Source organism: Aythya ferina (genome assembly GCF_964211825.1).
Source record: "Aythya ferina genome assembly, chromosome: 13".
NCBI classification, from domain to species: domain Eukaryota; kingdom Metazoa; phylum Chordata; class Aves; order Anseriformes; family Anatidae; genus Aythya; species Aythya ferina.
This window is the reverse complement of record NC_140311.1, coordinates 16610768-16626325: the sequence shown is the minus strand read 5'-3', so window position 1 is coordinate 16626325 and position 15558 is coordinate 16610768. Positions and strand designations below refer to the sequence as shown.

The window sequence follows — 15558 nt, the reverse complement described above, 5'->3', positions numbered from 1 at the left end:
ATTTGTTTCTTTCGAAATATGCCTTGTGGTATGTTGAAATGTAAGTGCTGAAATGAAGAGTTTGAAATTGTGGGAATTTATTATTTGAAAGCGAACCTAATCTGGTATTCTCTGTGAAAGACTGTTTTAAAAGTCATACTGTTGTACAGTAGTTTATGCACTATTACCCACAACAACAAAAAATTGTGCCAAACTATGAACAAGTGACTGTATTGTATATATTTTTACTTCTCTATCAACATTGGGTTGTGAGTGTTTTCTGCAGCTATGCCTTTTGATTTTACTAGAAACATTCCAGTTAAGTACTAACCACCCCCTTTGAAAGCACCTGTAACTCACGATGAAAACAATATTGTTCACTTATACAACTTACCAAAAGTTTTATGGACATGACTAAAAGTGTGCCAAATTTACTTACCTCATTTCATGGATTCACCCTGTGGTTTAAAGCTCATAAAGGAAAAAAGAAAAAAAAAAAGAAAAAAAAAAAAAAAAAAAAGGAAAAAATACAAAGAAAAAAGGAACTTTGAAACCGATGCTGGGAAATTGTATTGTCCTCTCTTTAAAACCATGAGCAGAAAAACATAATGGTGAAATGTTGAGTTTCATTATAGGAGAGAGTTGAAATGGTGGAGGAGTTCAGAAAACCACTCCAGGTAAGTCTGACAGGAACTCGAGTGTCTGCATCTAGAGACTACGAAACAGCTGCTTTTCAAGTGTCTGTTTTCTTAAAGCAAAACCTGTAGCTGAAGAGCATTTGAAATGCAAAGTTACATTGCTAATTCTTTGTATCTCAGTTTTATATATTTTATAATAACCTGGGATAAATTCTAAAATAGTTATAAAAATGGAACTAATATGTTTCATACATTTATTGCTATTTACTTTTACTTTGAGTAGTTTCTTAAATATTTTTGATGCAGAGCCTGTCAAAAGTGCTCTCATATCATAGCTTTGGTGTTTCCTAAATGTCTAACCTTGCAATGCCAATATAGTTTGAAATTTTGAAAGCAAAATCATTAGTTTTAAATACAGCTCTGAGCCTTTCCTTTGATTCAGTTCGTAGTGTAAGGAAGAAACCAGAACTATTGGTGATCTCACCGATCAGGGCCGGATCATACATGACTGGACTTTATTAGACAGCATTAAGTATTGAATGCTAAATGTATTATCAAAAGGCCTTATTTGTAACCCTACTCACCACACCCTCGCCCTCCAGGAAAATAACAAAAAAAAAACAACAACAACAAAAAATAATCATCTCTTTTCCTTGTGCAACTGAGAGCCTGTGCATTTTGCTGCTGACTTCTTATGAAACCTTGATATGCAAGAGACCTGCTAGCTGGGAGCTGCTGGGACCGGAGGGGTGTGAGGCTTGGACACGTTTATGCAATAGGAAGGGGTGAGGAAGAGGAGCCTTAATACAGCCGGACAGATCGCTGCCGTGCCCGCGGGCGCAGGGGCGGTGTGTTTCACAGAGGACACGGCTAGACTCAGTTCTCTGTCCAAGCAGGTTGTTTCCAGCCCGTGCCAAAGGCAAACCACCAGGAATGGCTGAACAGGCGATGTAGGTTCACTTAGCAAAAAAGCAGAGCAATTCTCATTGACCACTTGGAATCGAGACGGAGTCGCCAAGTGTCGAATTGGCATCAAAATGTTCCCAGCAGATTCTCAGATCTTGAGGGCCAGCAGTCCCAACGAGAGAGCATGGCACAGTAATGCACTGTATTGAACAGGTGAAGTAAGCACGGCCGCTGCTGCCCGGAGCAAGGCGCTCTGGGGACGGCTGGTGCATGGGTGGATTGGGAGATGCTCAGGATCCAGGAGACGAGCGCTGTGCTGGGACTCCATCCCTGGGTGTTTGGCTTTCCCCCACCACACTGCTCTCCCTTACATCCCCCCGGAGCCGTCTTTTCCATCCGTAGTGTCACCCAAGTTTACAAGTCCTGAATGTGTTTGTCCAGCCAAGTTTTGGGGAGCTCCTCCTGTGTGCCAAAGGGCGAGGGGCTGCTGGCTCCGTGGTTTGGGATGTGTGGGCTCCTGCTCCTATGGAGACAGGTCAGGCCTGGAGCTGGGACGCGGCACGTCCCTTCTTCTGACCCAGAACCATCCTTTGAAAGCACATTTCCACTGGCCCATGCTGTGTTCTTCATGCTGAACCTTTTAACTGTGTGGTCCATAAATCAAAAAATGATAAAGTACCTTGTACTGAAACAGATAGCAATATTTATTGCATTCGAGAAATGTGCAATAGGGTGTGAATATAAGGCATAAAACATATTGTATGTTGAAAACCCAGGAATAACCCGACTGCCGGAGGTTTCAGGACACTGTTGGTCACAAATGCCAGCTGCCTTCCTTGTTTTTCTCCTCTCAGTCCTGCTGCTCCAATTCCTCTGCCATCTCCAGTTGTCATCCCGCATCCTTCCCCAAAATTTCTGACCGTGGAAATTTTAGAGACCCCCCAATCCCGCACAGAGCAACTCTGGCCTTTCTCTGTCTCTGCAGAAGTTATCCCCCTGCTGTCTGCTCTCACACTACCAACAAAGGGTGACTACCTTGAGCCAAACATCAGTCATCCCCTTTCGGCCCTTATCTCCACCTGCCTGTCACTACCTCAAGATTTTAATCACTTCCACTTTTGCCTCATTCCTTGCCATATAAACTCGTTTTGTCTGTTGCCCTTTCTTGTCAGGATTGTTGAATTTTTGTTTCTCCCAGCCACGGGGATGTCTCATGCATCCCTTGCCCACTATCCAGCACCCCGTGGGCTCCCCGTGTCACCCCATGCTGACTTTGCCTTTTTCCCATCCCCAAATTCGTCATCTTCTCTGATCCCGGTGCACGTCAGCCATCTTCTTGTCAGACTCCTGGCTGTTCAGGGTGATTAATTCAAGCCGCACAAAGATGTTTATTCTGCAGCATCCCTTAAGATGTCTTTTCTACTTGATCTCGCCCCACTCCTGCTGTAGAGGCATCGTGCGGAAGGACCCTGATGTGGTCGCGCTCTCCTCTCGAACTGCGCCGTGCTGGCACGCTGCAGTCGGGCGAGTTACAATCAGCAGCAAAATTAAAAAACAGCCGCCTGCAAAGGACGGTCGTGAAAACAGGCTGAGATCAGACCAAGCCAGGGCAGTTTAACACGACCCTCCTTCGGGGAATACGTAGCGAGGGCGACGTCCTCCCAAAAGAAACCTGACGGCGAGCCGGCAGCAGCCAGCCCGACCCCGAAGGCCGCAGTTTTGCTGGAGGTACTTGCATATAGAGGTTTTGTAAATAGAAAACTATCACTGATGGGGATTCAAGTAATCATTTGAAAAATAAAAATAAAAACTTGATCAGGTTTACATGTTGCTTTTTTATTATTTTTTTTAACATAAGACTTGTTGGAGAATCACGGATTACGGACCAGGTTTAGCGAGGTATTTGGTGGAGGGAGGCGAGCGGTGCTGCGCAGCTCTGTCCGGAGAGGAAAGCTGGTTGTTTTAATTTATTTTATTTTATTTTTAAAAAAACATTACAGCTCCAATGAGCCAGGAACCAAAATAGAGATGTTCTAAGCATTTTAATCCCATACCTGTCGGACCATATTCTTTCAGTGAGGGCTCGATCTAGCAAAGCACTTGGGCAGGAGCGCCCGCTGCCGGGGTCACCGCTCGCCCGGGTGCTTTCCTGGAGCGCAGCCTGGCCCCGGCACGAGCCGAGAGAAAACTCCATTGAAGTCAGTGTAAGTGAGAAGAGGATCAGGTGCATGGACTTCAGTCGGTGCAGGATCAGGCCCTTGGTCTTACTTTCTCAACTCGGTGTGTTGGACTTTGCCTATGCAGCTCCCAGGGAGTCCGGTGGAAGTTGCATGGTTCAAGGCGCTGACATCTATTTGAGAATGTGCCTCTTTATCTCTTCAGCGTGTAAAATAATGCAAAAAAAATAATAATAATATATAGAATAAACAAAGTACAATGTCTGTGGTAGAAGCAAGGCTTTTCAAATCTGTTTCTCAGGTAAACAAGTGACACTAATGACAGTGGAGTAACAGCCATCTAAGGGAATTCGGATCTAGAAAAGGAGGATGCCCTCCATCCCGCAGGATACTTGGGTTGCCAGACACGTTTACTGAGCCTTTGAACACTTGGTGCAAAAGGAAACAAGAAATAAAATTTGTATTCACCACTACCCTTCGATAGATAGGAGAAAAAAAAAAAAAAAAAAAGAAAAAAAGAAAAAAAAAAGTTTCAAAAGCACAAAGGGAAGACTTTAAAATAAAATAAATGAAAAAAGAAAAAAAAATAAAGAAAAAAAATATTCCAGTTAAACTCCTTTTGTCTTTTACTCCCCGTGGGAAGCAGGGTAGGAATTGAAGGAGATGCTCTGTTTCGCTGCCCGCAGCGCTGGCTGTGGCCGTTCTGACTGCTGCCTACAGAGATTTGAATGTACTGCTCCTTGAGTTAACTTCCATAGAACTAGAGGCACCTCGCGAGTAAGTTGCTACTGTTTTATGGTGCTAAAGAAAACTTTTATCCCCCCTCGAGCATTTAACGAATATTAAATGGCCCTTTTTATGAATGTAACATATCCATTTCTGTTTAACATTTTACACTGCAATTTTAACATGTTTGGAAATTATTTGCCTTTTTCTTTTAGAATAAGCTTTATAAATATTCTGTAGAGTCAATTGAAGTATAATTCTTAAGGATCACTCTAAGACGCCTACAAAATCTTGTATATTTTTAAGTGTGCCAATTTGTAAAATATTTTGTAAGTGTATATTTTTCTTAGAAAAGTGCTGTGAAGTGTTTGTATGTGTGAGGTTTCCCTTTTTTTGCACCTTCGGGTGTTAATAAAAGGATGTATACTTAAAAGTTTCTGGTTTTAAAAACCAAAATACAAAGAAAAAAATTAAACTTTTGTTGGGAATTTTGTAATAAAAAGAAATGTTGTGAAAGAGTGTAGTGATATTGTGTAAAGGAAACTGGAAAATTTGTGAGCGCTTTGCTGTTTTATAGATCCTCTTGTAAATTATTCTTGTAATATTTTTGGTTTTGTTGTTCTTGTTGCAAAGGTTTTAAATATTTGTGACTGACTCTGTATGGTGAAAATGTCATATTGTTAACTTGCTGAGTTTTGTTATATTGTTTATGGAATAAATAAAAAAATTTAAAATCTCATTTTAAGATCATGTATGAAGAAGAAATTAAAACTGCCGTTTATTGAATATTAGGAATCGTTTCTTTAAACAAATTGCTGCCACCTGAAACAACCAAGTGACAGTCCTGCCGCCCCTCACACACGCACTCCTGATTGCAGCCCTCCTGCTTAACTGGGCTCACGTTAATTGCATTAGAGATGAGGGGTGTGACAGTGGATGGGAAGTGGGAAAAGTGCCCGTGTGGCTTTTGCTTCTTCGTCTCTGGCTTCTTCCAGTGAGAAGTGGGCACTGGGGGCACTGGGTTTTTGTCGCGGGCAGCTCTGCTGGGGCAGGCGTTCCTGCAGGATGGGGATGCTGCGGGCTTGGTCTTTGGGGCCTCGTGGGAATTGGAGGTGACAAAACATCGCTGTTCCTTGCCCGAGTGATGGGAACAGCGGTGCGAGGGCTCTCCAAGCCCTCCGCCTGCAGAAATTGGGGCACGGCGCCGTGGGGAGGGGGACCCTGGATCAGCAGAGATCCTGGAGAGCCAGCACAAATGTTTTCCAAATCCTGGGCAGCGTCGGATCAGCACACCCCAAAGCCTGCTGCTGGGCTTCAGCTCCTGCTGTGAGTATGGAGAAACCACCCGGGGAGTTGGGGACACAGCTGGGGATGTGCTGGGGTGCTGCTGGGCACAGCAGTGAGCACCCACAAAACGCCAGGCAGCCAAATGCAGCCACTCACTGAGATGAAAAGGTTTTCTCCATCTTCCCCAGCGCAAGGCAGCAGAGTTGCTCTTTCAGTTTTCAACCCCTTAGTCCCAATGGGATGGGCATTTCTTGGGAAATACCCAATTTCTCCGGTTTTCTCGTAGCAGCAGTTTCTCCTGTGTGGGGCGGGCAGCACCGGGAAACCTCACTGCTTCCCCATCGCTGTTTGAGGCTGAAGCTGACAGCGCTTAGGCTGCTCCATGAAGTGATTGTGTTGCTTTAGGAGTTCCTCTGCTGCCTTCACAGGCTGTTTTGTAGAGACTTTAATTTGTTGATTTTTATTTATTTATATTTATTTTTTTTAATTAGCCTGCTGGAGATGCGATGTAAGCAGAACGAATGCCCCAGTGAGCCCACTGAGCGTCTCGGGAGCAAATCACGTTTGTGAAGCTGCATCTAACTGGGCTGATGCGTGGGGTGCTGCTCGAGGCAGGACTGCCAGGTAAGGGCTTTGGGGAGCCAGGAGCAGTGCTGCAGAGCAGCACCCAGTGCCCACTGCTACGTCCCTGCCGTGGGGACCACAGGGCTTGGCGTGGGGAGGGTGGCACGGCCGGACAGATGGGCTGGTGGGGCAGCCTGGACAGGAGGCTTGCTTCTGATGTGCAGGGGAGCTGCTTTTTTTGCCAGGAAAGCTGCTTTTGCTGTGCGGATCCCTCTGCAGTTAGAGCAGGGTGAGGGCAGAGGTGGGCACGGAGCAAATGGGGATGGGCAGGGGAACCTCAGCAGCACTGCACCGAGCAGGAGACAAAGTGCCCGGCTGCGAAGGGCAGATGAGGGTTAAAATCGCTGCCACTTGCACTGCTCAGCCCCAGCTTTGCAGCCTTTTAAAGGCAAGGGTTTTGTCATGGCAGTGCTCCTTCCAGCGGAGAGCTTCCCATATTTTAAAAAAAATGGTGAAAGTTACCCTATAAAATAAGGCACCCACTAAATGTACACGCTCCAGATCTTTGACCCAAATAAAACAAATTTAATTACGCAGCGGAGCCTGAGTACTGTTACAGAAAGGGCCCTGTTAAAAGTGCTCATCTACCGTGTTTATTTCTCATGCACAGAGCTAGAATTGAAGTGCTGATAACTGCTGGATGAACCGCCACCCAGCCACACAGAGGGAAACAGTTGCAAGAGGTAACTTCTGGCTAATGTCAGCCTCAGCCCAGGTCTGTGGGGGTACCAGACAAAGCCCCCGAGCTTCCTTGGACCCAACCCCAGTCTGAGGGGTGTTTTTCACACCATAAATTGCAGGTGGGAGCGGCCAGAAAGAGGCCTCGTGGGGTTGGTGTTGGTAAAGGGATGCGGGCAAGTGGATGGGGTTTTGGTGGGCTTACACCTATGGCAGCCTTGCTCAGGAACATACCTTGTGTTGCACCAGTTCAATAAAGCACTTAAACACACACTTTATCTTAAGCATGTTAGAGATTACATCCCTCTTTAGCAAAGCGTTTAAGTGTGTGCTTAATTTAAGGATTTAATTAAGGATTTTAATTGTAGACTTCAGTATGTGCTTACCTGCTTGGCTGAATATGGCGAGATTACTCCGTGCTGAAGATCTCTACATACAGTAAGTGACTAATTCCTCCAGAACGAAGATGCTACATTGTTCCTGAACAATGCTGCTAAAATATAAATAGGAAAAAGGCGAGAGACAGTCAGCTTGATTCCTCCAGGTGAAAGCATTCTCCATGACCAAAGCCGAGTTGATTAAAATCTAATATAATTAGTTTTCACCTCTAAAGTGCCATTACAGATCAATAGAACATGGTACCTTAAAAATGAGTCTCCAGCTCATAAGCTTTAATTACACGAAAGGAAGGATTCACACGAGAAAGGAGATGGAGACCTTGAAATGTAAATGGCCACCAAATAATAGGCTGCGAGGCCGTTTCTCCAATCATTAGTGCTTTAGGCTGATTTCCGAAGGAAAGAGAGCTTCTGCAATTGCATCATCAGCCTGCCTTGGGGTCATTTCCACAGTGTTTGATTTCTGTGATAAATTTCACTTAATTGGGGGAGGGAAAAAAAGGATTCCAATGATCCCGAGCTGCTGCAGGAGCCTCAGCAGAGGTTGAGTGTCGGTGCTGCCACGTTGCCCCGGAGCCGAAATTTGGCTTCTGCGCCTCCTGCATCGCTGCTGGATTAGGATGCTCTGGGTCCTGGGGGCCTGAATTGTCTGCTGTGATGTTTATTTTACTGCTTGTGTGGTCTAAATGTGTGGTAGTGATACCGGTCTGAACTGTAAGAGTCACTGTGCTTTACTGCAAAATGCAGTGAGATGTCCGTGTGTCATTTTTTTTGCCTGTTTTTCTCCGGGTTTTTGTCATTTTACTCTCCCTACCTGAGTTTACAGCACGAGGGAAGACGTGGTGGCTGCCTGCGAGGAGAGAGAAGCGCTCACAAATGGGAGCGGAGGAGCTGAGACTCAGCATGGTTGGAGGAGATGCAGAAAAAGGCCTAACTCCTCGCAGGGCAAGGAATGTATTTTGCCAGTGTTGGTGGTATCCTTCACTGTAACGTCTCCCAGACAGTACGAGTTGTTACGTCCTGGTGGTGCCAGGGTCCTGGGCGTGAGGATGTAATTGTGGTGGTCAGATTCTCCCTCTTCTCTTTTGGTTTCCTTATTAGTCAAGCTGCAAAATCATTTATTTTTTTTCCCCTTTCCATTATATTCCTCCCCCCAGCTCTCACCACTTTCTTACCACCTAAGTACTTCTTTCTCAAACACTCCCCTCCTTCTGCCTGTGCTGCCGTCTCTGCAGAGCATCCCAATTCCTTCCAAGAGAAAGGAGCTACACCTGCAGCCTCCCTCCTCCCCCAGCTCCCCTTCACTCCTCTCTCCCTGCACACAGCTCTGTCCTCTGCCAACGCTTCTCTTCGGGCTCCCCGTGCCACCCCAAGCAACCTCCTTCCCTTCCCAACCTTCTCCAGGAGCTGCTGGTCAGCAGTCACCACCCCAAGCCCTGGGATGGCAGCCAAGCTTTGATGTCTCACCAAACCTGCTGCTTTCTGCCACATGCTGATGTTTCTCCTCTCCTGCCCTGCTCGAGAGCACCTCCAGCCCAGCAGGACCTGCTGAGGACTGCCTGCTCTCCACCTCGTTATCCTCGAGCAGGTCTGGCGTGAAATGTGATGGACGTGCTCCTGCCTCAGTGCTCCCCCTGCACAGAGAGAAGAAAATCCGAGCAGTGTCAGGTGCATGACCTGCAGCCTGGAGATGACTCGATCTCATTTCATCCTGCACAGGTGCACCTGTACAACGAGCAGCCCGTTATCACACCCTTTGCTCCACTATCTCTATGTATTTATTCTTCACAGCCTTTGGGATGTCATGTTCCTTATTCTTTCACCGAATGTATTTGGAGCAACTTGCTAGCAACGTGCAGCCCTATTTATCCTTCTAGGGACAACAATAGCAGGAATAAATGTTAAACTAAAGGAAAGAATAAAAAAAAAAATAGCAGCTCTATTTGTGCTATGCCGAGATGCGTTTCTTGGCAGCCCTAGAGATTCAACAGTCTGGTATTTATCACGATGAAGCGCAGAGATGTCTGATGGCTGCAGGAAGGGAAATAAAGAGGCTGAGTGCGCTGCAGGCTGAGATCAGGGTAGGTGTTCGTGGCAGGCAGCTGCAGGAGCAGCGGTACGTCGAGGAGGCTGCCAGGGGCACGGATCAGCAGCGCTGATGGGCAGCTGTTGGAGGTCAAGCCCCGCGGTGGGGATGTAGCCGCTGGGATTTCTGCCTCCCGAGGAGACCAAAGGGCTGCATCTGCTGGTGGAAAATCTCCCGGAGAGCTGGACCTCGGGGTCATCATGAGAAGCTGCCACTGCGATGCTGTGAGCCCGCAAAGAAGCGTCAGCTTTGTGCAGGGGTGTGTGTGGGCAGGAGGAATTTGCACGTGAAGCTGCTGTGACACTCACTGCCGGGGCCACGGCTATGGACAACGTCCTCAGAGGTCCAGGCCAAGGCGATGATGCTCACTGCTTCATTTCCCTGTGCGGAGGGAGGGAGATACCCAGTCCTCAAGCAGCTGCATCCCAGTGATGGAAATCCCTCGTCTCCCAGTGCTCCCAGTTCTTTACGGGAGCACAAAGCTGAAGAAACGCACAATCCTTCTGTTTTGGCTTCAATTTGTCCTTTTACACTGCAGATTCAAGGGAGTAGTGAACTGCAGCCTGGAGCTGGCATTTCCTAAAGACAACTCCGTAAAACGTGGACACGCTGCTTGTCGTATGCATCTTGTAGGCTCACGTAGGTGGCAGCACGAGTCTTTGCCTGGCAAATTCCTCTGGCAACTCCTTTCCCTGTCCTCTCTGGCCCTGGTAAAGCCACCAGCCTGTAGGACCAACGCTCGCCTCTCGTGCAGAGATCACCGAGTTACCCTGGCAGCAGACCCTGTCACTCCACAGTGCCAAGGGCATCAGAAGCAATTAAAGAAAAATGAGAATTGATTTGAGGAATGTAATAATCATTCAACTAGCTGGGGAAAAAAAAAAAAATTGTATCATTGATATACCAGGAAGAATAACATTTACTCTCTGATAAGCATTATGGAACCAGAAGTAAGCCTGAGACCTCAAGGACTTGCACCATAAATGATTTAATTCTGAAGAACAAGAAAACAATATGTTGAAAATCAATCCAAGAGGCTAAGAAAGTGAGAAGTGGGTTTTCCCTACCTGTAGGCATCTGGGGTGTCGGAGCTTGTAGCTTCTGGCTTCTCCTTGACACAGGAGCTGCTCAGCGCTGCTTCATTAGGCAAGTTATTTTTAAATTCCCAGAAAGAGCAAAACACTGGGAGAGGAATTACCATTTGCCTTTGAAACAGCTGCAGAAAGGCTGAGGCACGAGCCCTCTGTGCTTCCCCCCTGCTACTCGTGTGATTAACCAGATGGCAGAGCCGAGTCACCCACTCGCAGGACACGGCAGAAATTGCACCTGAATTGAGTGAGGAACCTCCAAAAGCATGGTTTTGATGTGGATAAAAGGGGGACCATCAACACTGAATAGGAAAATGTCTGTGAAAGATTTCTTCCCCCCCTCGACCCCACCTCGTGTTTCCGCTTCTTTCTCTCTCTCATTTTTCCCTTAAGGCCTCTGACAATGAGCACTTAAGAAAACCTCCGCCCTCGCTTATCAACACAAATGAAAAGAGAAAATAAAACCTGCCCACGGTCCTCACTCCCCTGAACAACAGCAGAACCCAGCAGGCACCCCGTGCTTTCCAAACGCCAAGGGCCAGCAGTAAGCTGATGTTTGGGGGTGCCCCTGCACCACAACACGATGAAGGTTCTCGGTGGCTGATGCTGCTCTTACAGCACGGAGTTGGAGCCAAAGGCCAGCAATAAAGCTGTTGTGTTTAATTTATTTAATTTATTTATTTGTGAATGCTGATTGCCCCACAGCTCGTGCTGCTCAGAGCAGCTACAGCTCAAGAGAAAAAAGTTACACCGGTGAAAAAAGTGTTGGAAAGCTGTAGCCAGTTACAGAGACAGCCAAAATCAAAAAAAAAAAAGGGAGGTGAGAGGACTGGAAATGACCTTTTCCTGTAGCTGGGAGCGCTCACATATCATTAAATATTTCCAGTGGTGGACACTTGTAGCAGGAAGAGGGTGGGTGGGTTGTTTCAGTGGGCAGCCTGCCCCACTGCTGAAAATACTGCAGCGTGCAGCAACCTGGCGCTGATGTCCAGCTGAGAACCCTTTAGTGTTACATCTGCCACCAACGTTCCTCCAGACTGCATTTAAAGTGTCATTTAACCTTTGGTTTCTTAACGAACCGTGCTCCTTGGGTGTTTCTCACCAAGATGTGCTGTCCAGCCCTCGGGGGAGCCTTCCTCCAGCCCTCTCCACGAAGAGGTTGCAGGATCTCAGCAGCCATGCTGCACCAGAGGTAATAAAACCTCCCTCGTCTTCCGTGGTGTCCCCTCCTTTTGGCTTCCAGGGAAGTGTTAGCTCCTCTTGTCACAGCATCTCATTAGGAGCTCGTGCTCAGCTGATTATTTCTCTTCTGAATCACCGTTTTCTCCGGCTTTGCCTCCCGCCCTGCAGTCCAGCTGCCGCTCTATTCTTAGGCGGATGACTTTACATCTGGTGGTGCTGGAAAACATGCTGTTTGCTCAGGCTCAGCTCATTAAGGGATTCAGATTAGGTTCTGTAGTGGCGACCTGCCCCTAACTTTGTACATCTGCAGATCACCAGTAATGGTTTTGTATTTCCTTTGAGGTCACTGATCACACGCTAAGTGCTGCGGGGTCAGGAACCGACAGAAGGGAGCCGTGCCGTGCTCTGCGACGAGTCTGCTTCCAGCTGCACTCTGAGACCCACCGGTTGGCTTGCAGTCCAATTAATATTTGTAATATTGACTTTGATCGTTCCTCTTTCTCAACCAAAACATTATGAAAGACGAGATCGGATGTCTTACCAACTGCAGGTTTGTCGTATCAGCACTACTACTTGACAGGCCTGATATTAAGGAAGGTATCTGGTTAACCTGACAAAGCCTGGTTTTCATAACCATACAGGAGTATCTTCTTGAAATGCTTTATTAGCGAGGCCTCTTATCAGCCCTACATTATTTGGCTTAGAATTGCTATCAGTACGACAGGGATACACCGTATGTACTTAAATAAAGGCCATCCTTCCCCCTACAGGCCTCTGCTTCATTGCAAGTGTAATATTCCCCCCCTTGTCTTTTGCAGACTTGTTCTACCTGGCTGGGAATTAAGGAGCTGGGATGTGGCAGGATGGTACCTGAGCTAATATTTAAGCTCTCCTGAGAGCGCAGCACTGCCTGATAAAGAGGTCCCTGATCTGAATTTGTTTATGTCTAGCAAATTACTGAAAACTATTAAAAACGCCTCCCTAAGGTGCAAGGTTTTCTTCCTTCAGCACTTCAAGTCTCTTTGATGCCAGATCTGCCTATTTAAACATGACCAGCTTGAATATCTTCTGCGATATGGTTTGAACGGAAAATATTTTGTTGTGTGAGACATAAACCCAGGCTTCTCCCCCCACCAGAAGGTAACTTGTCCAACAAAGAAGATGGCCTGTTGTGAGTGCTGTAAAGCAGGCAGCACTGAAGTGGAAAATAGAAAAGTTAGACTGTCAGCAATTGTTGTAACCTTAGGTTTCCTCCCAGGGTTGTTCTGGGCTGCTCGGTTAGTGTGAAGTGGTTTCATTTGCCTGCTCAGTACCTGGCTCTGCTAATACTTTGAGTATGTAAGGATTTGAGTGTGTCAGTTTGTCAGGTCTTTCTCTCCTTTTTTTTTTTTTTTCTTCAGTTTAGAAGCTCCCAAGAGATTCAGATTTTTCTCACCTCACTGCATTTGGATTATTACTTATCTATATTGTGAATAAATTATTTTAATACATTTCTAGGAGGAAAAAAAAAAAAAAAAAAAAAAGCAAACATTTTTCCTAATCTATCGCTGCATACCAAATAACCAGTTTTAAGACCCAAGGGGATTTAAAGCAAATTTATTTACCCTCATTGAAGGAAACGACATTAAACTTACCACGGAAAAGTGTTGTAATTCTCCTTTGCTGTACATACATCACCAAACTGCAGACAGGCAGTTAAGGATGAATTACACCACGCTTTTGCTATAGATTTGGGATTTCTTCCCCATACTGAAAAGTTCTCTATGCAAATACGTTCTCCCCTACACTATCTTTGAAATGCACTGCTACGCTGATCCTAATTTTTTTCAAAGCTACCAAAGAGATGTGTGTGCACAGGTCATTAATTGTTATTAATGCTAACTGGACGATAAAATCTACTAAGCAGTTTTGAAAAATCAGAGCTTATTCTGCATCGGATTGACCCTGTAGGGCATTCGCAAATCATCTCACTGCAGTGGGTGGGGAGGTACTTGTCCCCAATTGTTGCTGGACCTCAGCAACAAGATTTTACTGCTGAAGTAAAGTGTACTTCAGCAGTACATCGCTGGGTTTTTCATCTGCAAGCAAACTGGCAAATATCTACCCTAACAATGTGAACTCACCCACGGAAGCAAAGTATAGCATGCTTCATTCCTCTGCTGCTTTCCACTTGATGATGCTTTAGACTTTCAGTAAGGTTATTCACTCAAAAATATTCTATTGAGAGAAAAAGAAACAGACAAACAAACAAAATTGCTTGCCAGATGTCATAAAATACTCTGAGGCTGCACCAGGAGCATAAACCATCATCCTTTGGTTCAAATAAAAGAATATGCTCCGCCTCCCACTTGCTCAATAATCCTAACATTTTGCTGCTTAGGTTACTGGTGGATAACAAAGCCACTTCTATCCTGCTCTGACCTTGCCTGGCATTCAGAAAAGACAGTGAGAAATATGGGAGTCACTTGCATGTGTAAGTCACAGTTGCACCACCATCTAGTTCTTCAGTTCTCTGAGATCTCTCATCGGAGCACTCTGGTGGGCATCCTGCTGATTTGCTGAGTGCCAATACTCACACTCAGTGGCTGTCTTATCAGTTGTCAGCACAATGCTTTCCGTGATAAAATGGATTTTTTGTATGCTGATCATCTGCTCCTTGAATTACTGATGTTTTACAGCAGAATTTATTTTTTTTTTTACCTATTTCAAAGATGGCTGTCAGAAAAGAAAGCTTACATGCTCAGCCACGGGATCTTTCTTTCTGCAGGGGATAGTTTCTCCAAGCAGTGGAATCTAGCTACATAAAAAAAATCTGTTCCTCATGTGTCAGGAACAGCTCCAAGAGGACTTTTCCCAATGGCAAATATTTTGGCCCATTAAAACTGCAAGATTGCTTTTTTGACATTAAATTTACCCCCCACTCCCCCACTTTTTTTTTTTTTTCTTCTTTTTTCTTTTTTTATTATTATTATTGTTATTTAATTTTACCCACGTTGACCACTAAAAACAGATTTGCTAGGTCACGGTTTGACCGTACAGCAAATCTAACTGTAATGAAGGATCCATAATGGAGCAATGACGCAAAGCACTGATGTGATTTAACTCACTGTCCCAGCTCCCATTTGCTTTAAAAATAAACAAACAAATAACAGCTTAACCTTCTGTAAGCAAGTTTTATTCTGGGTTAGGTATCGCCTTTTTATTACGACTGTATTGGGAATCATTGTTCCACTTGCAGCTGGAATAAACTTCCACGCTTTATGCTCCGTGTAATTCAACAAAAATACAGCGGGGAATGTACATCTGATCCACGTGGAACTGGGATTGATCCTGCTCTCCTTTAATTATGCTTTTGGCATCGTGGTCTTAGTATCATTTCCATTCCTGGTCCCATTCTGTAGCAAGTGAAACTGATGAGAAAAAGTAACCGAACGCTCCGTTCTCTCTAGCCCAAACACTGTGGTTGCCTTTTGAGTTCTCAAATCTGAAGGGGAAAATTCGAACTGTGATTATTTAAGAACGCTTCATTTACATCAGTAGTTGGGCTGCTCTCTTTCTACACATTTAAGTTTCAACAGCCTTTGTCTGCTGCCCACCCCTCAACTTGACAGCAGTCTCACTACTGTGATCAGTGAGGTACCAAGAGAAGAACCAAAGGTCTCCCGTGGTCCTGCTGAAACCACATCAATCCTCACAAAGATGTTCTTCCTCTGTGTTCTGGTTCTTGCTCAAAAATAAAGACGACACTCATGGAAGTTGGTTTTACTATTCCTCATGGCCTTTTCAGGA

The 15558-nt window shown here is 45.6% G+C and overlaps 1 protein-coding gene and 2 long non-coding RNA genes across 3 annotated transcripts in view; all 3 read left to right on the top strand.

Moving 5' to 3' along the window:
- The window catches only part of NEXMIF (neurite extension and migration factor), a 133803-nt gene extending 128652 nt beyond the window's left edge, over positions 1–5151 (top strand). Inside the window, 1 exon segment of the mRNA XM_084534094.1 lies at positions 2–5151. Coding sequence (XP_084390220.1) covers positions 2–37 — 36 coding nt within the window. The 3' untranslated portion in view covers positions 38–5151.
- Positions 5152–5363: 212 nt separating this feature from the next.
- On the top strand, positions 5364–7455 carry LOC311443771. The gene is made up of 4 exons (XR_014697491.1): positions 5364–5752; positions 6205–6337; positions 6948–7020; positions 7384–7455. It is a non-coding gene; the product is annotated as an uncharacterized lncRNA (long non-coding RNA).
- Positions 7456–8207: 752 nt separating this feature from the next.
- On the top strand, positions 8208–12534 carry LOC311443772. Its single transcript, XR_014697492.1, has 2 exons — positions 8208–11779; positions 12112–12534. It is a non-coding gene; the product is annotated as an uncharacterized lncRNA (long non-coding RNA).
- Positions 12535–15558: the final 3024 nt, after the last annotated feature.